General features: G+C 43.8%; 1 protein-coding gene across 1 annotated transcript in view; it reads right to left on the bottom strand.

Annotated features, from left to right (window-relative positions):
* LOC144826169 (astacin-like metalloendopeptidase) overlaps positions 1–23,243 on the bottom strand; it is a 272,346-nt gene that overhangs the window by 109,646 nt on the left and 139,457 nt on the right. Inside the window, exons 6-7 of the mRNA XM_078684563.1 lie at positions 6,011–6,145; positions 4,718–4,835 (exon numbers count right to left, since the gene is read on the bottom strand). Coding sequence (XP_078540689.1) covers positions 4,718–4,835; positions 6,011–6,145 — 253 coding nt within the window. The remainder of the gene's footprint in view (positions 1–4,717; positions 4,836–6,010; positions 6,146–23,243) is intronic.

Raw genomic sequence — 23,243 nt, 5'->3', positions numbered from 1 at the left:
TTCACCCCTATGCACCTGAGTTCCCTGATGTAGGTATTATGGTTCCTGGGGAATCCACAGGTGTGGTGGCTCTCCAATGTTCCTTGATTCAAGTGGTTCCTTCTGTGTCCTTTGGGAAGGGTCCTAGATCTGTAAAATTCCAACCATAACTTTCCTTGAGTTATCCTATGGATGTTTGACTCAGTGCAACCACTTCCAACCCGGGTGCCTTAGGGTCCTTGGCCGCTCACCATGGGTGAATCTGCGTTTCCCCTGGGGTCCTCCATCCTTGGGTACTGGTCCCATTTGGCTACTTACCTCCCATCCTGCTATTTTAGTATGTGGTTTGCCCCCCCCCCCCGGTTGGTCGCTATACATTTTCCTATGCTACTAACCTATTGTGAGAAATTGATATTTCAGAGTAGTAGATGTAGCATGTTAGTGTCTAGTGTGTAGTAATGAATACAACGTATTTTATGCTTACCTGGTATGGTACTTTCTTCTGTGAAAAGCTTACTAATTGTCTGTAGTGGTTAACACACTTGCTTTACACCCACCTGGATAAGCCTTAGCTGCTCTCCACAGCTAACCTTTGAGAGCTCTGGTTTTCAAGGACCTAAACACTATCACTAACTACAACTAAGGGTTGCCTGGACACAGGCAATAGGTGGACACTATATACTGAGCTAGCCACCTCCAGGCTGCGTGACATGATGGTATCCATGTTTGATAACACAACATGGCACACTGCCAGGCCAAAGATACTGCAGGGGCTATATGTACATGACCGCTACAGTAGGCCTTGGGGCCCTCCAGCATGGTGCATTATAATGTTAATGTTAATGTTACTGGGATTTATAAAGCGCACTAATACCCGAGCTGTCTTGGAGCTGAGGACATTAGTAAGCCTGCTTGGACGTCTAGTTCTGGAACAACCAGGTTTTCAGTCCTTTCCTGAAGGAGGAGAGGGAGCTCTCACTTCTGAGCTCACTCGGAACAGTGTACCAGAGTTTGGAGGTGCCATATGAAAAGCTGCAGCCACCCCAGTGCGATGTTCGAATTCTGGGCACTGACATGAGTTTGGCCCCTGTAAAGCGAAGATGTCTGGTTGGTTCATACCAGGTGAGAAGGTTTTACAAAAAAACAGGTCCTGTGTGGTTTAGTGCTTTGTACGCCAGAAACAGAGCCCTAAATTGTATCCATTGTGCTACAGGTAGCCAATGCAAGCGAATCTCTTTGGCTATAGATTTGCACCTGTTGGACAGTAACCGTGCTGCTGTATTTTGTATAATCTGAAGCTTTTTTAAGCACTGCTTCTGAATGTTTAGATACAGCCCGTTGCAGTAATCAAGTTTTTCTGGTGTCCACTGTAATATACAGAAGAATCTTCCTTACTTTCTAAATCAGGAAGTGGGAGGAAGAGAAAGTTTCATTTGTGTGCTGGGTAAGCGAAAGCTTGTTGTCAAACCACACACTTAGGTTCTTAGCCTTAACCGCAGGTTTTGGTGGATCTCCCATTTATTGACATATCTGCATGTGCAGGAATGCCCATGTAATGTCTAGTACCATTACTAGATATTACAAGTAAGCAGGGAAGCCATGTTAAGGTATGTACTGGGCACTGGTCAAAATTAGTTTTCCAGCTACATGATGGCTTCACTGAAACCTATGGTGTTTGGTATCAAACATCTCTAATTAATTAACCCACACTGATTCCAGTATTGGATTTATACATACATGCACCCAGAGGGTACATTAGAGGTAAGACCCAAAACCTACTAACCCTCTAGTGTGCTGGGCTGAATGGTCCTCTTCAGCCTGCCAACCCCTCGGAGAGGAGAGCTCTACTCTGCGAGGTCAGAAACAATGCCTGCTCTGTCAGGAGGTGTTTACACATCCTCCACCAGGCGAGCTAGTAAATTTGCATGTCAAGGCAGGGAGCTTCAAGGAGCACACCGCCTTTGATATGCAAGCCTGGCTTTCCTTCGACTTAGGGAATGCCAAACCCCTACCTGAAGCGCATCTGTCTTCACTACAAGGGTGAAATTAGATAGTCAAGAGGTGTGTTGAACTGCCAGGCTGGACACACCCCCAGGTGGGGAGCCTCCAGTGAACACAAAAGAAAGAATTTCACCATCTTGTGTGTGGTGGAATTAGGAACTCTGAGCCAGGGTGATGCCCATTCCCCACAGGAAGTGGTAATCTAGGGGCTGTAGTGACCCCTGGGGTAAGAAGCCCATTGGCTACTACCCCTCAGTCCCTTTAATGCCCCTAATTTGAGTATTTTGGGGGCTGCCTTACACCATGAAAACAGATTCGACTGACTACCAAAGAAGGAAAACGAAGAGCTAAATAAACACTAATTGAGGAATTGTGACTGACTTGGTTCCTGTCTGCTTCTCCCAACAATTGCAATAATTCGTCCTGCCACTGTGCGCCCTCCAAAAGCCTGGGAGGAATGCCAGCACTTTACAAAACAGCCAGCATCTCCCATGCTACTTCCCTGCATAAGCGTGCTGTGGTGTAGAGAAGATAGAAAGTAGAGGGAAGTGGCTTAGAGTACAGTGGAGCATGTTATAGTGGAGTGGCATAGAGTAATGGTGTAGAATTCATCAGAGTAGAGTACAGGGTTTAATAGCTGAGAGGTACAGAGTGCCATGGCATGGCGTAGACTGAATTGGCGTAAATTGGAGTGGTGTAGAGTGCAGGGGAGAAGAGTGCAATTTAGCATAGCAGAGTGGGGTAGAGTGTGCTGGCAAAGACTAGATTGGTGTAGAGTAGAGGGGTATAGAGTGCAGCGTCATAGAGTGCAGTGGTGCACAGTAGATTAGAATGGAATGTAGTGTACAGTGAAGTTTTGCTGTGGGCAGTGGCGTAAAAGTAGAGTGGTGCAGAGTGCAGTAACATAGAGTCTATTGGTTTTGGAGTAAAGTAATGTAGCGTGCATTGGCATAGAATAGCGTGGAGTGGAGTGGTGCAGGGTAAAATGCAGTAAAGTGGCATAGACTGCAATAGTGTAGAGTAGAGTGGCACTGACTGCAGTGGCGTCGAGTGCTGCTGCTATAAATTAGAGTTGAGTTGCGAAGGATAGAATGCAGTGGAGTAGAGTGGAGTGATGCAGAGTAGACTGGCATAGAGAGGAGTGGTACAGAGTAAAATGAAGCGATGTAGAGCTGAATGGAGTAGAGTAGGGTGGAAAAAGGAAGAGTGCAGTGGTGCAGGGTAGGGTGGAGTGGCATAGAGTGCAATCGCATTGAGTGTAATGGTACATAGTAGAGTGGCATGGAATGCATTGGCATGGAATGCAGTGGCATAGAGTGGTGCAGAGGAAAGTGGCATAGAACAGTGCCATTTAGTACAGTTGTGCAGAGTAGAATAGAGTGCAACAGAGTGTAGTGATGTAGAGTACAATGGCAGAGTGCAGTAGCATTGAGTGCAGTGGTGCAGAGCAGACTGGTGTAGAGTGCACTGGCAGAAGGTAGCAAGGCGCCGATTGCAGCGGCATAGATTGTTTCAAAGTAGAGTGGATTAATGCCTGGTAGAGTACAGAGGTGTACAGTCGCAAGTAGATTAGAGTTGCGTAGAGTGGTTTGGCATAGAGTGCACTGATGTAGAATGCAGTGAGAGTGCAGTGGCGCAGAGCGAAATGGTGTAGAGTGTAGTATTGAAGAGTGCAGTGATACATGGTATATTTGTGTGGGGTGGAGTGCATTATCATTGAGTAAAGAGATGAAGAGTTGAGTGGGGGCAGAGTAGAGTGCAGAGACACATTGTGGAGTAGAGTGACTTAGTGTGGAGTGGTGATGAGTAAACTGCAGTGGTGTAGATTTGTGTAGAGTGGAGTGGAATAATGTGAAGTATGCATGGTGTGGTAGCATACTGCTATCGCAGACAATACATCTTCAATTAAACTTACCATTACATTTGCACAGACATACAGTATATATTGGTATAAAGCGCACCGTCGATAATGTGTGGAATGTCATCAACTAGTGTACTGATTATTTTTGATCATATTAAAATATTTGTTTCCACTACATAGAATTAGCAAAAAAATATGCTTCATTTGCGCTTTTCTAATTCTGATATATTCTAAAATAGCCGCAGAGTTAATTTACAGATGCTTAAATTGTGTTATATACTAGAAAAAACAACATTGTACAGCCTTCCTCAAGCACACCCCCAGTAGCCAGCATGATTGTCACATACATCCTCTCATTTTGTAGCCAAGAAAGAAAAGTAAACATCAAGCTCCCTCGAAGAAAGAGCCTGACATTTTACCTCTATCTTTGAATACACAGTAGATGTGACATGATAAGAACAACATTTAAATGCCTGTTTACAGAAATAGAGCACTGGTGGTAGAATACAGTACATAGGGATTAAGCAATGGAAGGGACACACTCAAGCTGAACAGCCTAAAACATATAGAGTCAGCAATGGAAAGCAAGCAAATGTGAATAACAAACCACAAAGCCAATAGTAAGCAATGGGAAGAATGCATTCTCAGGGAAGCTTTCTGATTGTCCCCAAAATTTAGTTAGCAAACCAAACAGCTGCACTGACTAGTAGGCTACAACCGGAAAATACAATGACACAAGTCCGCTTTCATGGTCATTATTGTGGAGATGACCACACAAGGGTTCAGTAAATATATAAGGTAAAAGGTAGCAACTAGCACTGGAACTATTTCCAGGTAAGATTGTGTGTTTTTTTTTTGAGGTATAATAACACATACCCATTTCCAGAGCTGATGTTCAAGTAGTCAGTCTCCATTTTGCGGTCAGTGAACTGGACACAGGTCAGCGTGTTGAACTCTTCTAGTGCTGCCCGGATTAGAGCCTCGGAGCTATTGCCTGGGTGAGAGTGAGACAAAAGAAATTGTAAGCAGAGTTACGATGGAAGGAAGATGACACTGACGCTGGTGGTTTAAACCAGAACTTCCTGGAGGTGACAAAACACAACGATAACAGCTGCATTGACAACCAGCATAATGGTCAATGCCAGATCGATCTATGGAATAATTGGACTACTCTTGGGCAGTATTTAGCCTGGATGGCGATTGACTCCACCCAAGTTGCAATGGTCTTCTAAGTCACCAGGTGTCTACTCCATCCATATTAGCCAATACTGTGCAGGTGTTCTCTCTCCAAATACTGCAAACACTCCTTAACCAGTATTTGGAAGGAGCCATTCTTCCATCAAGAGCAATCAAAAACCACTGGGTCGAGGAGACCTTATGCCCTACTGAGCTTGCACTCTAGGTGATGATGCAATCCAGCCATACCTCTAGGAGCCCTCAGAGTGAATGAGGATACTCTCCAGTGGTGTGAAGAAGACTTCATATCTCTGTTAACATGCAAGGTGCAGGACAGTGTTAACATGCAAGGTGAAATAGGACCCCCCTCCAGTAGCCAGTGCTGTAAATGTAGCCCTCATTCTGCTGTCAGCCTGACCTATGTTCCAAGTACTTCTGCATGTTCTTGTGTGGGTGAAACCCTAGCCTCTGATAGCCTTTATTGTCTGTGAGAACCACTGCCTCCCATTAATTTGTATTCTGGGGTAGAACCCCTAACTTCCATCAGTCTTATTGGGAAGGAGAACCCCTAAGTCCCATCAGCCAGTCTACTGAAGAACCTCTGTTGCTTTGTAGTGTGAATGAGCACCCCTACATCGCATCGGCCTGTATTATGTAGACAAGCCCTTAAGTCCCATCAGCCAGTCTAGTAAAGAAGTTAACTTGCACCTAAAATAATCTAGTAATCCGGCCTCTTATTACACACAACAAGCAGACTATGCAGGAGTACTTGCCTCTGCCTTAATCAAGTATAAACCCTCCCTCCCAACCAGTAAGTTTTATGTGAGGACTTCACAAAAGACAATGATAAGTAGAAATAACCATATGCCACTGCTGCTTACACTCCCTAGAGATGATATAGTTAAGGGTTTTATCCCCCAATACAAGGTGCCCAGTCATAATTCACAATGCTGTAACCAACTAGTATATGGAAGAACAATACATATATCTCACTAAAGTTAGAAGCTAGAATGAACGGCACAGTGACGGTCCCATTTCCGGAGCTTGGCCAGATGCATTGGTTACACTGCACAGCACTGCGGGTCAGCTGCCTCCTGATGTCCCCCTGGAGCAAAGGGATTGAACTTCCTGAAAAAAAGAGGAAATGAGAGCTTGAGGAGGAGGGAGGACCATCACTTTCAAGCAGTAAATTCATGGTATGTAAAACACACCTACTGCACACACTGATATTCTGAAGATTTTTGAGACAGCTTTCTTAATCAGACATCAGAAAGACAGATTACATTCTGGATGCCCTTGTCACATCGAATAATAAACTCATTGAAAGTAGTTGCCTCTATGATAGTAGGGTAGTCATTAGAAAAGGAATATGCAGTCTAGCCAGCTACCAAGCTGGGCCACGCAGTGCAGTGGCATTCGAGGTAGGCACACGCTAGCCCCATCTATTCCAGTATTTCAGGACCGGCCCCCTTGGACCAAGGGTGTCAACTACGAGCATCTGCACTATTTATCATGCCAATTTCACTTGGATACTTTAGGAACCTAGAATTTATTTTGCATCCAGTCCCCCTACTTTAAACCCTCTTTTAAGCTACTAGACTCTGGTTTTTGACTGACAGTGTATATTAATAAACCCACACTGATTCCAGTGTTTGATTCATAATTAGCAACACCCAGAGGGTACTTTAGAGTTATCCAGAAAAACATACTAGCCCCTTAGTATTCTCGACGACTGGTCCTGTCCAGCCTGCCAGCACAGACACATTTCTCACCCCCTAGGTGGTGAGAGCTCTGCTCTCTGAGGTCAGAAACAATGCTTGCTCTGGCAGGATGTGTTTATACCTTGTCCGCCAGGTAAGCAAGTAAATTAGCATGTCAAGGCAGGGTGCTTCAAAGAGCACGCTGCCTTTGATATGCAAACCTGGCTCCCCCGGCCCTGAGGCTAATTTGGCACCAAAACAGGGGGGAAATTAGATAGTCAGGTGGCGTGTTTCACTCACAGCCCTAGGGTGGGCTACCTAAAGCTAACATAAAATAGGGTATTCCACCATTGTTTTTTAAGTTTAAAATGTACATTATTACTGAACATTTCACCTAACCATAATGTTACTTTAACCTTTGTTTTTTTCAGTGAATATATGTTTAAATATTCACTGAAAAAAATACAAACGTTAAAGTCACGTTATAGCTGGGTGATCCTGTCAATAACAACATTAATGTTTTGCACCAAAAAACACAGAAATTCACCAGTTATATTTAGCAGCGCCCCGGTCATGCACTGCTTATGACCCCATATATTACACTACACATGACATGTACGACATCTCGATTGACATTACTGATGACATCACTGATGATATCATCCAATAAGTGTGTTAGTCTGTTTTCTATCTTAAATAGTGGAGGGATATAACCTTTCAACCCAATTTTGTACAGTCCGTGTCCATTAATATAATTGGTAACAAAATCAATGCTCTCCCAATGCAGCATAGGTGTGTAGAGGTGTTGAACATTATACATCTTTGTATTTAAGAGTAACTCTGTGTGTAGGTGACAGTGACAATTTGTGCTCAATATGTTACACACATGTTTTTTGGTACTGTGGAACAAGTTTCCAGCAGGGCAAAGATTCTACATACTAAGTATTCTAAGCAGCCTTGAGTTATCAGACAGAATTGTCTCAGCTGGGGGAGAGAAGTTGGCCTAACGGCTAGGGCGGTCATCCTCTAATTTGGGGAACCAGGTTCAAGTCTCGGCATTCACATTTAGTTACTCCGGTCCTGATGGAGTGCCAATTGACCCATTAGGGGCAATATAGGCATGAAACATGTTAACCAACTTCACCTTGATAGCCCTTTAGGAACATTACTTCCACATAGGGGCACTCACACCGCTTTTAACCAGGCTTGCGCTACCTAAACCATTAAACTTGACCTAAGTAGGACTGCTCCAGGCCTATTTTGTTTCACTCTCCTGTGCACTACCCAGCCCCCACACCTGCACTCACCTCACGGCTTCTTCAAAATGATCTCCGAAAAAGAGCCCCGCATACGGGAGCCCGTCGGGCATTGCAGCGCTGGCCTGATGAGGGGCAACCGTCCAATGATGAAGCATGACATCCTCCGGGGTGTGTATGGGCATCACGAAGAAAGACCTCCCTGTCCACCACACCCTGCCAGGAACTGCACACCCCCTTCAGACACATACCTGTGTGCCATGCCAACAACCCACTGCCCTGGCATAGATCAGTTAGCCCTCTAGTTGGGTGCACTATACCAGTGGTGAGGGTACAGGTGCATGAGCCCTGTACCCCTACAGTGTCTAAGTCCATTCTTAGACATTGTAAGTGTAGTGCTGCCATTAAGAGTATATGGTGCTGGGAGATTGTCATTAAGAACTCCACAGCACCATAATGGCTACACTGAAAGTTGAAAAGTTGTGTACCAAACTTCTCAGCACATTAAACCCACACTAATACCAGTGTGGGATTTATTGAAAAATGCACACAGAGGGCATCTTAGAGATGCCCACTGAAAACTAACCCACCTCCAGTGTCCTGGCTGAGTAGCTTCTTTCAGCTGCCACCACCAGACATCTTTCTGGACCCCTGGGTGGAGAGCCTGCTGCTCTCCGGAGCCTGAAACAATGCACATCCTGGAACGAGGTGCCAAGCCTCCTCCCCCAAGATGGGCAGGGTTCACAAAGGGGAAGCTTCAAAGGCTTGCCGCCTCTGTGAGCTTCCCGAGGCCAATTGCTGCTTTTCAACAACTGGTTCCCACTGGTTCCCACTGGTTCTGACCCCCACTTTGGGCGGGAGAACCGGTGGGAAAAACAAATAAGGAAGAGAGGTGTGCCCTCCTCCGCCAACTCCACCCCTCAGGTGGGGAGGCGAGGTAAAGCACAAGGGACTCAGCCAACCAGGGACAGGCACATGCCCCCTCCCACTGGAGGGTGGCATAATAGGGGGTGTGCCCACCCCAGGGAAGGGACCCATTGGTCCCTGCCTTTTACCTACATGTAATGCCCCTAAATTTAGTATTTATGGGCACCCCTGAACCTTGTCGTGCACCAGCTAACAAGAGGAAGACACCCATGGACTTGGCCCCAGCCCTACCGGCCTGTCTCCCCCTCAAACCCGCTCCTGCACAATCCTGGTGTGTCCTGCAGCCAGTAACCTCAAAAACCCCATAGGACCTGCCTGCCTTCATTTCCAAAGACTGCTTCTGCAGTGAACACTGGATTTGTTCAACTGCATCCTCTGGCAGCAGCTGGAGACTGCAAATCCACCCCACTCTGCACCCGCCATCCACGACCCGAGCTCAAGTGAGAAAACACCACAAGGAGGTCACCCTGGCGATCCTGAACTGAGATCCGGCGACCCCTGACCTGCCTCTAGCCTCCAGCCGATGCCTGCAGCCTAAATCCAGAAGGCCCCCCTAACCTCGACCAGGAGCAGGTAAGGAAATCCCACCCCAAAATGCACCCCTGCACCCGGCGCCCCACGGCCTTGTGTGAAATGAAATGAAAAAGGTACTTGTAAAGCGCATGGCTACCATGAGGCCTCCCAGCGCTAAGGACCGTGTGTGCCCAAACCGACAGTGCCTAAACAACCCCTAACTTCCCAACTTACCTCTCAAAGTGGTGGTTGCACCCAGAAGTCCTTTGTTTCCCTGCCTGCAGTGCTTTTGCACACCGGAGGTTCCACATTGGAAACAACGGGGCATCCAACATCGAAACAGTACCCTGCACACGGCCCCCCTAGTGCCGCTGAGGGTGTACCTTTGGTGCTAATTTGTTTCCCCATTTGCCCTGAGCGAAAGTCCAGGGGCTTTGCTCCCACAACCCAGTGGCCTGCTTGCCAGTAGCCACCAACCAGAGCCTCCCATCCCCCGTTGGATAACATTGGGCCTCAGCACTCTGCACCCAGCCGCCCTAGTGCAACTGGGGTGTAACTAGAGTGCATCCTTGACCCTGGGGGAACCCTTGTTCTAACCCCAGAACAACAACTCCAAAGACCGATTACTTACCTAAAAACCCATAACCATATTTTCCTCTATATGATAACATTGACACTTTCCTGAAAAAGTTTCTGTGTAGAGTTTTGAAACCTAAAGAAATTCTTTAAAATTGTACGATTTAACAAAAACGCTTTTACTCACCTATTTACAGGAAATGTCCCAGTGCTGCCTCCAGGCTTCCAGCACTGAGTAAGAAAAGTAATCCAAAAGTAACTTACCTGCTATTTTACTGAAAATCCCATACAAGTCTATGTATTGTATTTACAATCAGCATTTACTACTGTAAAGTATTTATTGCTTACCTGTGCCAGGCTTGCTTGGTTCTAGTAATAAAATAACTAAAAGTATATTTTATACAAAAACAATTGGTCTGAAGTTAGTCTTTGAGTGTGTGAATTCACTTGATGACTGAGTGTGTACAACAAATGCTTAACACTGTCCTCTGATACTGCCTTACTGCTCGACCACACTACCACAAATAGAGAGTAAGGTTCTATCTAATTTTACCTCTGCCTATCTTTGGGTTCCACTGGACTCTGTGCGCACTATACCTCACTTTGGTATAGTATACACAGAACCAGCTTCCTGCACAGTGTTTGTAGGATATTTGAATGGGTGTGACCATGTCAGTATGGGTATGTGAATGGGTATAAAACTGTGTAAATAGGTGTACGTGTGGGTGTGAGAGCCTCTGAATGGGTTTGTGAAGGAGAGTAACAGTGTCTGCATGGCTGTAAGAGTGAGTGTGAGAGGTTCTGTATGGGTTTGTGAATGGGCAGGAAAGTCTCTGCATGGATGTAAGTGTGGGTTTGAGAGTCTGTATGGTTTTGTGAATGGGTGTGAGAGTCTCTGCATAGGTTTGTGCATGGGTGTGACAGTGTTCGTATGCATGCAAAAGTGGGTGTGAGAGTGTATTGGCATGTGAGTGGGTGTGATAGTTTCTGTATGGGTATGTGAGTAAGTGTAAAAATATATATCATTTATATATATATTATGGTTTTCTTTGAGTCACACTAGATCTGTGGATCCCTCGAGGAGTTATACCGTAACCCCTGCTGAGTCCTGTGAGGGATCCGTGGATCTAGCAAGTAGCTAAGCCTTCTCACTAAACATACACAAGGGATCCGGAAAGCTCTCACTTGGCCCCTTCATTTAATATATAAGCAATTTTTCACCCCTGGGGACCGTTCCCAAACACATAAAATGGCATCCCCAAATTTTCTCTCTGGTTGCTGCCAGCCAGTCACGACTTGTTTGGCACGTTGACCCACGGACCCTACATGGTGGATCTGCAGAGGATATGCGTGCCTATAATATAAAAATTTACCCCAGAACACAAAAAACATGATCTGTGGAACAAAAACTACCTTTATTCTAAAATTGGTGCATTTGCATCCAGCTATTCAGGCTATAGTAGTGTTCAAAACTCCTATGGGAATCAACATGTGGAAAACACATTTTGGGACCCCCCTTTTTCTCGGCCCCTGCTTGATGGGCTACCCCAAAATATTCCGGACAGAAGCTGAAGTGAGTTTTTAATTTTAAGGGAGAATTCCATGAGGATTCGTCAACCAGTGTATAGATATAGGCAACTGAAAGACAGCTTATTAATAGAAATCAAGCCCTAACTACAACTATCTACTGGCGACCGTCAATAGGTAATGTGTGTGCATATATGAGTGATGTCACTGACCATGTCATGAGTGATGTAATATGTGACGTCATCAGCAGTGCATTGCACGCGCAAGTTATAGTGAGTCCAACTAACTATAATGTGGGAATTTCAATGGTTTTATGCGAGTAAAATTTCCAGCTAACTATAACTGGTGTGAAACCTATGGTTTTTTCAGTGAATTTATTAGGTTTTTTTAATGCTAATTCCTAAATATAACTGATGTGAAACCTATGTTTTTTTTCAGTGAATTTCAATGGTTTTTTAATAGCAAATCTCTATAGGTATGAAAAGTAATATTTTTTATAACGAATTTTATATTGTATAAATATGTAATTTCTTTTTTTTTTTCTTTTTTTTTAAATACTTTTTTCCCGGAGCGCTCCCGGGGCGCATACCGGTGAACGGACGGGTAAGCGCAATGTTACGGCGCGCCCCGGGGCGCGTACCGGTGAGCGTCCCGTTAGCGCTATTCCCGCGAACGAAAACAACATCGTGACGTTTCGCGCAGTCGCGTGATGCGTCATATGACGCACTGCGTAAGCGCACCCGGATGCACGCGATCACATACGATCGCGCAATGTCTCGACGCGCTAACGCCACGCGCCCCGGGGCGCGTAGCGTAAGCGCGTCGGGTCATGTGATCTGAAAATAAAACTTTTCATTGGTGCAAATCAGTTTTGGTTTCCAAATGATTAAAGCCTGGATCATGTGACTTGAAAATAACACTTTTCATTGGTTCAGAACAGTTTTGTTTTCCAAATAGATCAGATCCAAGGCGCCGGGAAACCCTCAGGGTAGCTGTTGCGCCATATAAATGCACAAACTAAACTAAATTAAATAATGAAAGCCCTACCTTTTTTCCTTATTCTGACTTTGTCCTTTGACTGAGGAAGACCTGTTAGGAGTTCTATCTGTACTCTTTACTTGTATAACATGGCTACAGTAGCAGCAACAGCTGGAGCATCTGACCCACCACCACCACCATCTAAAAGACCACCAGAAGATTACATTGGTGGTCAAGAGGAAGAGGGGGAGGATGATGAATAGGAGGCACAGACAAGGGAGTTCCTGCCTGAAAATAAACAGCCCTACAAACCGAAAGAACACTTTATATGGGAGTTCTATAAAATCCCAAGGGGTTTTAAGAAAGTCAACGCTGCAAAAGTGACTTGTTTAATTTGTGGTGCTGAACTGTCTAGGGGGAACCCTAACAAAAAGTATTCCTTCGGGAATCATACCATGATTCGCCATATGATGCGTTTGCATCCAAACAATTTTTCTAATGCAGAGTTAAGGGACCTCTGCAGTAAGCTACCCCCATCAACGTCTAGACCCTCAACATCAAAACAACCCACTCCATCGGGTTCGGGGGCAAGAGACACATTGGCTATTATCCAACCTAAGTTTGCCAATTACAAAATTTTATGCAAATTTTGTAATGAGACACTTTGCTATGGTGAGCAAAGCATCGAACTTATCATGGTTGCTGGTGATAACCATAAGTGTCCAAAAAAAACAAATTTTTCCTGACTTTTTTTATGCTCCAGTTGAGCCATTTACAATTCCCTGTTTTTTGTTTCTCCCCATAAAAAATACAAAAAAATATAAAAGTGTTCAGAAAAGCCAAAAAAGTACAAAATGTTAAAAAAAACATAAAAAAATATAAAACAACAAAAAGAAGCAAAAAAACAGTTCTTTTTAGAACTACCTTTACTTTATAAAAATAAACCTATATTTTTAATGAATCTGTGTCAATCTTTTTTCTGCAGGGTACACGTACCGGTACGCTCCCCGGTGCGCGTACCGGGCGCTCCCCCGCGAAAATTCGTAAAAAAAATATTATATTTTTTTTGCCCCGCGGAGTCTTTTATGGCCCCCACATCAAACCTATGGGGTCAGGGGGGGTCTACCCTGCCCCCTTTTGGTCATTTGCCCCTTTGTTTTTTGCCACCTCTTGTGTCTCGATCCTACCGAGACACAAGATGGTGGCCGCTCCGGACTGTTTGGAATGTTTACAGACACCCGAGAGCCAATCAGCTTTCCGCGCGCGAACTCGTGTTACTCGCGTTACGCGCAGGGTGCGCATACCGGGGCGCGCTTATAGATATATTTTTTTTTTTTAGCTCAAATTACTCACAATCCACTTGAGCACATATCTTGAGACATAGCAAAGGCACATCGGGCTAGCAGTCCCTACAATTTTGCAAAGTTTGGTGGAAATCCATTCAGCTGTTCGAGCTAAAAGTGAGTTCGACCGCCCTATGGAAATTAACATGGGGAAAACACGTTTTGGGACCCCCCTTTTATCTCTGCCCCCGATTGACAAATCCCCCAAAACTTTCAGGGAAGGATCGGAGAGCCGCGAGGCATAGTTGAGGAAAAATTCAGGCAGATTCCTCAACCGGCGCCAAAGTTATTCCCAATAGAATGTTGCGATTTCCCTATGGAAATCAATCCTAACTATAACTACCTACTGCCGACCGCCAGTAGGTAATAAACAAATATTATATATATATATATATATATATATATATATATATATATATATATATATATATATATATATATATATATCCAACTTTTTGTCGGCGCGAATCATCAGTGGCCGCTTGCAGCGGCGGGCCAGGACGGGAGCGCCACTCCCAACGAATTCCAACACACTCGTTCCCTTTTCTAAAAGAACGACGTCCAGGCCAGCAAATAAGTTCAAAACTGGTGTTTTATTTCACAGCCCACTCAACGCGCTTCGGGAACCACTTCCCTTGCTCACGAGTAATTGTGTCTGTTTACATCCAGCATTTAAAGGTGTGTCATGTGGTCTTAGTACACAATAAACATAATGAACAGACTACCATTTCATCTCTCATCTGGAGCTGTGAAGACAGATTCAAAAGTGCTTGTCAGCAGTGCGTGGCAATATTATTAGCGTGTTTCATTCTTTTCGCAATATAAATTGGTAATCACATTTAATACCTTTACAAATTATTGACATCTGAGTAGAGCAACAAAATTAAATATTAAGGCAGTACCAACACCAGAGCTAAATTAAGTCCAAAATTATCGCTGTTGCACCAGGGTCTCTGTGCTTACAGCATATTTATCGCTATTGAGTCATATAACGATAAATCATCATGCTCGTGTGCTTGCGTGTAGTTGTGCCCAAGTGGGCTAAAACGTTCGGATGCATCCCTTCCGGTTTGCATATATCATTCCATTCTACACAATTTGCTCTTGCCAGTCACTAAATAAAGCAAAATCATACGTTGATTCTGGGATCATAGCTCCTTACACAGACTGCCACTTGATACATCACGCCACACACTTTCTGTCTTGACTGAGCTGTCTCACATTCTCCCAAAATTAATGATATCGGTACCTGTAAAAAAAATAATAAATACAGTGATTATCGGTCATACTAGTGTGTGTTTTATACATTCATACCATTAAAAACAATGATTATTTGAAGCAGCTCTGGCTATATAGATTTAAATTCTACATTCATTATTTATCCAAGGTGTACCCCTAATGCCTCATCGCAGTTATGTCCTTGGGGTTGCATGGTATGATATTTCATTATGAACCTAGACTCCAACCGTCTGAGTTCTTGCAATCTGTTACCACCTCTCTCTCTCATGGGTACTTGGTCTAGTACCACAAATGAGAGAAGGTTGCTGTTACTTTGGTGGTGAGTGGCAAAGTGCCTGGCCACTGGGTATTGTTTATCATGATTCTTTATGGCCCTTAGGTGTTGTAAGACCCTGTCTTTGGCTAGTTTAATAGTGCTTCCCACATAAAACTTATTGCAGGGACATTTCAGCGCATAAACCACATATTCCGTCTGACAAGAAACATGCTTCATGATTTTGTAGGGTTCACACATTTGAGACAGCTTGATCTCTTTAGTGCTGTGACTGAATCTGCACGCTTTGCAGCGGCCACAGACAAAGAATCCCTGGACCGGGTTGTCTTTTCTTTTTTTGTTTGTTACCAATGTTTGGCAGACTTTGTCTTTAAGAGACATTGGTCTCCTGTAAGTTATTTGTGCAAACTCTTGAATACCTAGTTTAATATCCTTGTCTGTTCTAAGGGCACTCCAGTATTTGTTTATAGCTCCTCTGACCTCTCTAGCTTGGGAGTTATAATCTGTTATAAACCTGACACCCTCGCAGTCAGTATTCTTGTCTTCAGTTGGTATTGAATTCATGTCTTTCTCATTTACTTTGCGTACAGCTTCTGCAATACATTTCTTACTGTACCCCCTGGTTTTAAATCTTTCGCACATGGTAGCTTTTTCTTTTTCAAAATCCTCCAATTTAGTGCAATTTCTTTCAGCTCTAAGGAGCTCACCATAGGGGATAGAGTTAATCAGGTTCCGCGGGTGACAGCTCTGTGCGTGGAGAAGGCTGTTTCCGGGCGTCTCTTTCCTGTACAGAGCTGTCACCAAGCGCTCATTTTCTATCGTGACCCTAAGATCTAAAAAGTCTACAGCTACATTGTTTATGTTGCTAGTGAAGGAGAGGTTGAAGTCATTCACGTTAAGAATGTCAACAAACTCTTCCGCTTCCTTCACTGTGCCATCCCAAATGATGAAAATATCATCAATGTACCGGAGCCAAGTACGCACTCCGGTACGGTACTGATCTAATTGTCTGACTACTTGCTCTTCCCACCAGCCTAAGTACATTCCAGCAAAGCTGGGAGCAAAGCAAGTGCCCATTGAAGTGCCAAGCAGCTGATGGTAGATGGTGCCATTAAACAAAAAATAATTTTGAGTTAGATAGGTGTATATCATGTCTAACAGCATTTCTGTAAGGAATAAGAAGGAAACTGATCTACTGCTGAGAAAGTGTCTGCAGGCTTTGATTCCCATTTTGTGGGGAATGTTGGTATACAGGCTGTTCACGTCTAAAGTCATTAGTATACAGCCTGTATCCAATGAGATTTTAGTAATTTTCTGCAAAAAATCCCCGGAATCTTTTAGATAGGATGGCAGGCCCTGCACAATTGGGTCTTACAACACCTAAGGGCCATAAAGAATCATGATAAACAATACCCAGTGGCCAGGCACTTTGCCACTCACCACCAAAGTAACAGCAACCTACTCTTATTTGTGGTACTAGACCAAGTACCCATGAGAGAGAGAGGTGGTAACAGATTGCAAGAACTCAGACGGTTGGAGTCTAGGTTCATAATGAAATATCATACCATGCAACCCCAAGGACATAACTGCGATGAGGCATTAGGGGTACACCTTGGATAAATAATGAATGTAGAATTTAAATCTATATAGCCAGAGCTGCTTCAAATAATCATTGTTTTTAATGGTATGAATGTATAAAACACACACTAGTATGACCGATAATCACTGTATTTATTATTTTTTTTACAGGTACCGATATCATTAATTTTGGGAGAATGTGAGACAGCTCAGTCAAGACAGAAAGTGTGTGGCGCGATGTATCAAGTGGCAGTCTGTGAAAGGAGCTATGATCCCAGAATCAACGTATGATTTTGCTTTATTTAGTGACTGGCAAGAGCAAATTGTGTAGAATGGAATGATATATGCAAACCGGAAGGGATGCATCCGAACGTTTTAGCCCACTTGGGCACAACTACACGCAAGCACACGAGTATGATGATTTATCGTTATATGACTCAATAGCGATAAATATGCTGTAAGCACAGAGACCCTGGTGCAACAGCGATAATTTTGGACTTAATTTAGCTCTGGTGTTGGTACTGCCTTAATATTTAATTTTGTTGCTCTACTCAGATGTCAATAATTTGTAAAGGTATTAAATGTGATTACCAATTTATATTGCGAAAAGAATGAAACACGCTAATAATATTGCCACGCACTGCTGACAAGCACTTTTGAATCTGTCTTCACAGCTCCAGATGAGAGATGAAATGGTAGTCTGTTCATTATGTTTATTGTGTACTAAGACCACATGACACACCTTTAAATGCTGGATGTAAACAGACACAATTACTCGTGAGCAAGGGAAGTGGTTCCCGAAACGCGTTGAGTGGGCTGTGAAATAAAACACCAGTTTTGAACTTATTTGCTGGCCTGGACGTCGTTCTTTTAGAAAAGGGAACAAGTGTGTTGGAATATATTACCTACTGGCGGTCGCCAGTAGGTATATATAGTTAGGATTTTTTCTCTATGGGTTTTTTGAAAATTCTATGTCTAATAACTTTGGCGTTTGTGGACGGAATTGGCTGAAATTTTCAGGAAAATGGCACATTTTGTTTCTGAGCAGCCCTTGAAAATTTGGGGGGGGGTTCGTCCAGTGGGGGCCGAGAAAAAAGGGGGGTCCCAAAACGTGTTTTTAACATTGAGTTTTCCATAGGGCGGTTGGCCTCACTTTTAGCCCGAACGGCTGAATGGATTTGCACGAAACTTGGCAAAATTGTAGGGACTGGTAGCCCGATGTGCCTTTTGTAGGTCTCAATATATGTGCTCCAGTGGATTTTGAGAAATTAACGTTTAAAAAAAGATATATATCTGTAACAGCGGACCGGTTAGCGCTCTGGTTCGCGGACTTTTCGCGCAACGGAGCTTTGTGAAGCGAAGCTGATTGGTTCTCCGGCGTCTGTCAACATTCCAAACAGTCCGTAGCGGCCGCCATCTTGTCTCTCGGTAGGATCGAGAGACAAGAGGAGGTCAAAACAAAGGGGGAAATAACTATAAGGGGGCATAGTAGATCCTCGCTGACCCCCTAGGTTTGATGTGGAGGTTTTAAAAGGGCCCCGCGGGGCAAAAAAAAAAAAAAATAATAATAATTGAACGGCTGAATGGATTTGCACGAAACTTGGCAAAATATTAGGGACTGGTAGCCCGATGTGCCTTTGCTAGGTCTCAATATATGTGCTCCAGTGGATTTTGAGAAATTAACGTTCAAAAAAAGATATATATCTGTAACAGCGCTCCGCTTCGCGTAACGGAGGTTTGCGAAGCTGATTGGTCATTCTGTCACTGGGCTATAGTTGGGCTACATCTGGCTGATATTTGGGCTACATTTGTTTTTTTGTGTGTCTGGCGGCCATCTTTGGGCTACATTGGGCTACATTGGGCTTCATTGGGCTACATTCGGCTAATTAGCAAATAGCTCATCGCAAACTAGGAATGGTAAAGAATCGCTATTTATTCCTTAAAGTTCGCTATTTAGGAAATGCAAATAACTTTGATGATACATATGGCGGTTCATCTCTAACAAGATAAGAAGCATAGGGATAGATTTATGATGACTGGCGCATCACCAGGGATGTGTTAGTCATTCTGTGCCGCTGTTCCGTCACCTATGGTGTGCTGCATTTACAATGCGGCGCATCATGGGGCAAAAACAGCACAGATGCGTGATGTATCTGTGCCGTAAAGGTGGCGCATTGCTGGAGTTGTATCGCAAGTGTGATGAAGCTCCAGCAAGGGTCGGGGGTGCCCCTGTCGCAGGGTTTCTGTTCTCACACAGAACTGTGGACAGAGGATTGGAACCTCGGCGAATTAGGGTGTCCCAAAACTCACGTTAGTAATCAAAAACTATTTAGCAAGCTAGGTACAGTGTCACATTGGATATAACAAACTCTCAATGTTTAGACAATCCAGAATATGAACTTATAGTACCTCAGGATACGTGGAACTCATGAACAGTCGGTCGTTATAGATTTCTTAGAAACCAGAACATGGAGTTAAGAAGAACAGATGTGTATTTGAAATGTTTATTTACTAATGCCGTCTTCTCAGGCGTAGTACCTTAGATAATAAAAGTACACATATTATCAGTAGCAAAATTACCAGCATAGTTACTAGTACATAAAAAGTGAATGGTGATAGTATGTTAACATGCTGTAAATGAATAAGAGTTAGCAACACTTATAAGCAGCCGCGGGCCGTGGAGGGAGTTACGGTGGGGCAGGGAGGCGGGGAGGGGGAGGGGCAAGGTAGAGAGGGCTCCACCCTGCTTCTCCCCCTCCCCGCCTCCCTGCCCCATCGTAACTCCCTCCACGGCCCGCGGCTGCTTATATCTCACCCTCCCTAATACACATATTATATTATTTGCTAAGAAGGTCTCTTTGTGTTGGTTTAGGGCGTGTCCATACTTTAGTGTCTTAGATTTGAAGAAATCACATCAGCATACACCAGCTCTCTCTTCATGTGAACCGCATCAACTGTTGTGTATGTGTGTTCGGCAAAGCAATATAAAACCCGCCTCATGCCCAGAATTGGCAGAAGTTGCACTTATGTTATGAGTATGAAGTCGTGGAGATCAGACCTCATAAAAATTCTGTATCGTGTTGTTCTTGAAACTTTAGCACTCGCTGTACAGATATAGTTTAACAAGTAAAGCAGATAGTAGACCAATAACATATTATTCTCATGTAAACCACGATGAACTACTAGGTGGAAAGCTAAAGCAACAACTAAGTGTCGTGTGCAGAAGTTGCAAAAAAGGAAAAATGGCGTTTAAACCGGTAATGAGCCCATGCTAACTTAACACGGTGTAAAGATATCCAGGACCTAGATGACACCTCCTCATGATCCGGAAACGAACTGAATAAGATAATAGAAGTGCCATCTCATGAGAGCAGATTGCAAGTTTATATGTGGACGGTCCGCAAGGTAAAGCATTAAAAACTAGGAAAATTCAATGCTAAAGAAAAATAAAACAGCCAAGTACTTTATCGAGTCTTAAGCCAATAGGCAAGGTAAATAATAAAAACTTGACAAATAAGTCAATGAATTGTCAATGAAATGCTAGTACTCAGCATATCAAACATGAAAAAGGTCTATGACATAACTGTGTATGCAAAATAAGCTGCAACAGCCTCCAATAGGAAGTCACCGTCTTCATCCGAAAACAGTTCAGCCATCCAATTTAAAAGCGGAAAAGAACATACGTGCTCTCCCAGCACCGGATCCTCTATCACCATCAGAGGACAGCTCGGTGGGTTTTCAAGAAAGCTGTGTTCCAAGAAAGACTGTGCTGCCGCCAGTAAATTCCAGGGACCAAGTAGTCCATGCATCAATGCCACAGCCATAATCCTTTCGCCAGGACAAATCAACTCGTGAGTAATGATAGGAGTCATCAGCTGATTAAAGTCGACGTCAGGAGAAACCGGTCCGCAGAGACACAAATCAATGGCCCAATCGAAATCACAGGTCAGGCAGTGAAATACAGGCTGGACACAGGTGAAGTAGGAGAACCGAAAAGATAATCCATATGCCGTGCTTAATATCGCCAACGGCATTGTGCCATAATATTCTAGCATGCGATTGCGGAACAGTGTCAGCAGCTGCAGGGTCGGAGGTTGCATAGGAGGGACATCCATATTTAAAAATGTAAAAAAGCACAAGAGCGTCCGCTGGTAATGCAAGTAAAAATGCCAATCCACGAACCAGAGTGCAGAAAATACAATGAAAGGGAGCAGGGATGACTCCAAAGATTTTCTCAAATGAAGTCACGAGACCACTGGTAACAACTTTAAAAAAGTGTGCCAGGGATTTTGTGGAGGATGCGTTAAAGATAGTCGGAAACATGTTGCTGAAATTGAAAGGCAAACCTGTGTACGGGTGTTCGCTATGTGAAGTACGAAAGTTTCACGGGCCGAACTCAAGGCCACCTCTCTCTGAGACAAAAGAGCTCTTATTCTTGTCATGCCGTTGAAACGTGTCCCAAGGTTGGTATTTGTGGCCAGATTGAAAACTCCCTATGTTCATGTGTGGGAGGAAATAGAACATTTCTGCAGCAAATAACCCGTTCACTTACTGTTACGATAAAAGGAATACTTTTAATTAACTCAGAACAATCTTCATTATTGAGCATCAAATAACTACCATTTTCCAACAACTTGAACGTGGGGATGATAGCAGGAACTGGCGTGCCTTGCAACACGCAAGCCATATTTGGTCGGTGTTTGTTGCATGAATCGTGTAACTGTATGTGCCTACACATTAGTGAATGATCTGGCGTCTCAGTGCATTCCTCTCCATTCAGATAAACTTCTTGATCATCTTTGAAGCATCTGTATGTGTATGGAAGCGACCAGACCTCATGAACAAAAGCACTACCTAAAGGTTCATAAAGACCTATTGGTATATATTTCATACAATTTGAAAACTTATATAAAGCAAAAGGCAGCGTTATTAAACCGTGGATAAGGCATGTTGCCAAAAAACCCGCAATCCTCTGCTGATGATGTCACTGAGCATGTCATGAATGATGTAATATGTGACATCATCAGTAGTGGATTATGGGTAATAGTATCTCTAGTTTACTCCCCTATAGCTGTCTTTCTTTTAACATAAGTGTGTGTTTCCTTCCCTTATACTTACTGTTTTTGGTTCGCTTCCAGTTCGCGTACCAGCGAGCGAACTAGGAAGCGAACTAAGAGAAATAGAGGTTGGCACAGTTCCAAATATTGTACCAATTTTTTAATAACGGGGAGGTAGTTCTGAAAAGAACTTTTTTTTTTATTTTTCTGAACATTTTTTTACTGTTTTTGAATTTTTCGGAACAGTTTTATATTTTTTTGGGTTTTTCTTGGAGGGGGCAATGAAAACGATTCATTGTAAAGGGCTCAACAGGAGCAACAAAACAAAAAAAATAAGTATTTATTATTTTGGGCGTTTCGGACAAACTTGCATATGATAGTCAATAGCTCTGTTGATCAGAGTGATGCTTCTTTCTCCGTAGGAAATGAATCCATCGCAAAATACGCAGGTGTGTTTTACTTCACCAAATCTCATTTGTATATTTGGCACCATCTCCCTGCCCTCTGGTCCCGTTACTTCCGGTACAACAGATCTTCTGGCCATAATAGGGAGATTATCTAGGTCGTTCCGAAACTGTGCAGCACTGTTAATGTTAATGTTAAAAAAATTTGTACCGCGCACGTACACCGAGACGGTTTCTTGGCGCTCATAACAGACATAACAACTGAGGCAGGGAGCACTACTCAAAGGCCAACTTAAAAAGGTGAGTTTTCAGGGTTTTTCGGAACAAATCATAAGAAGGGCAGTGACGAAAGGACACAGGGAGGGAATTCCAAAAAGTGGGGCCTAGAAAGGAAAGCCGGAGGCCACCGTGTTTTTTTCGGCGAATGGATGGAATGCAGAGAAGATTGTCGGCAGAGGATCGAAGGTAGCGGGATGGGAGATATCGCCTGAGTTTGGAGGAAATGAACTCGGGGGCGTGGTTGTGAAGGGACTTGAATACGGTGCAACCGAGTTTAAAGGAGCACCGTTTGGCCACAGGGAGCCAATGAAGGCTCTTCAGAAGAGGGGAGACATGCTGATGTTTAGGTTGACGAAACACCAGGCGAGCAGCCTGGTTCTGGATTAGCTGAAGTTTTTGAAGCTGGTAGGCGGGAATCCCCACATACAGGATGTTAGAAAAGTCAACCCTGGAAATGACCAAGGCCAAGATGGTAAGAATGAGCGCCTCTCTGGTTAAGAATCTGCAGATCTTGCGAATCCTGCGCAGCTGGAAGAAGCAGGATGATGTGACTGCAGAGATCTGAGGTTTCATAG

This window comes from Lissotriton helveticus, chromosome 3_2 (assembly GCF_964261635.1).
Source record: "Lissotriton helveticus chromosome 3_2, aLisHel1.1, whole genome shotgun sequence".
Lineage (NCBI taxonomy): Eukaryota > Metazoa > Chordata > Amphibia > Caudata > Salamandridae > Lissotriton > Lissotriton helveticus.
Note: the sequence above shows the minus strand (reverse complement) of the source record. Positions and strands in the feature narration are given on the sequence as shown.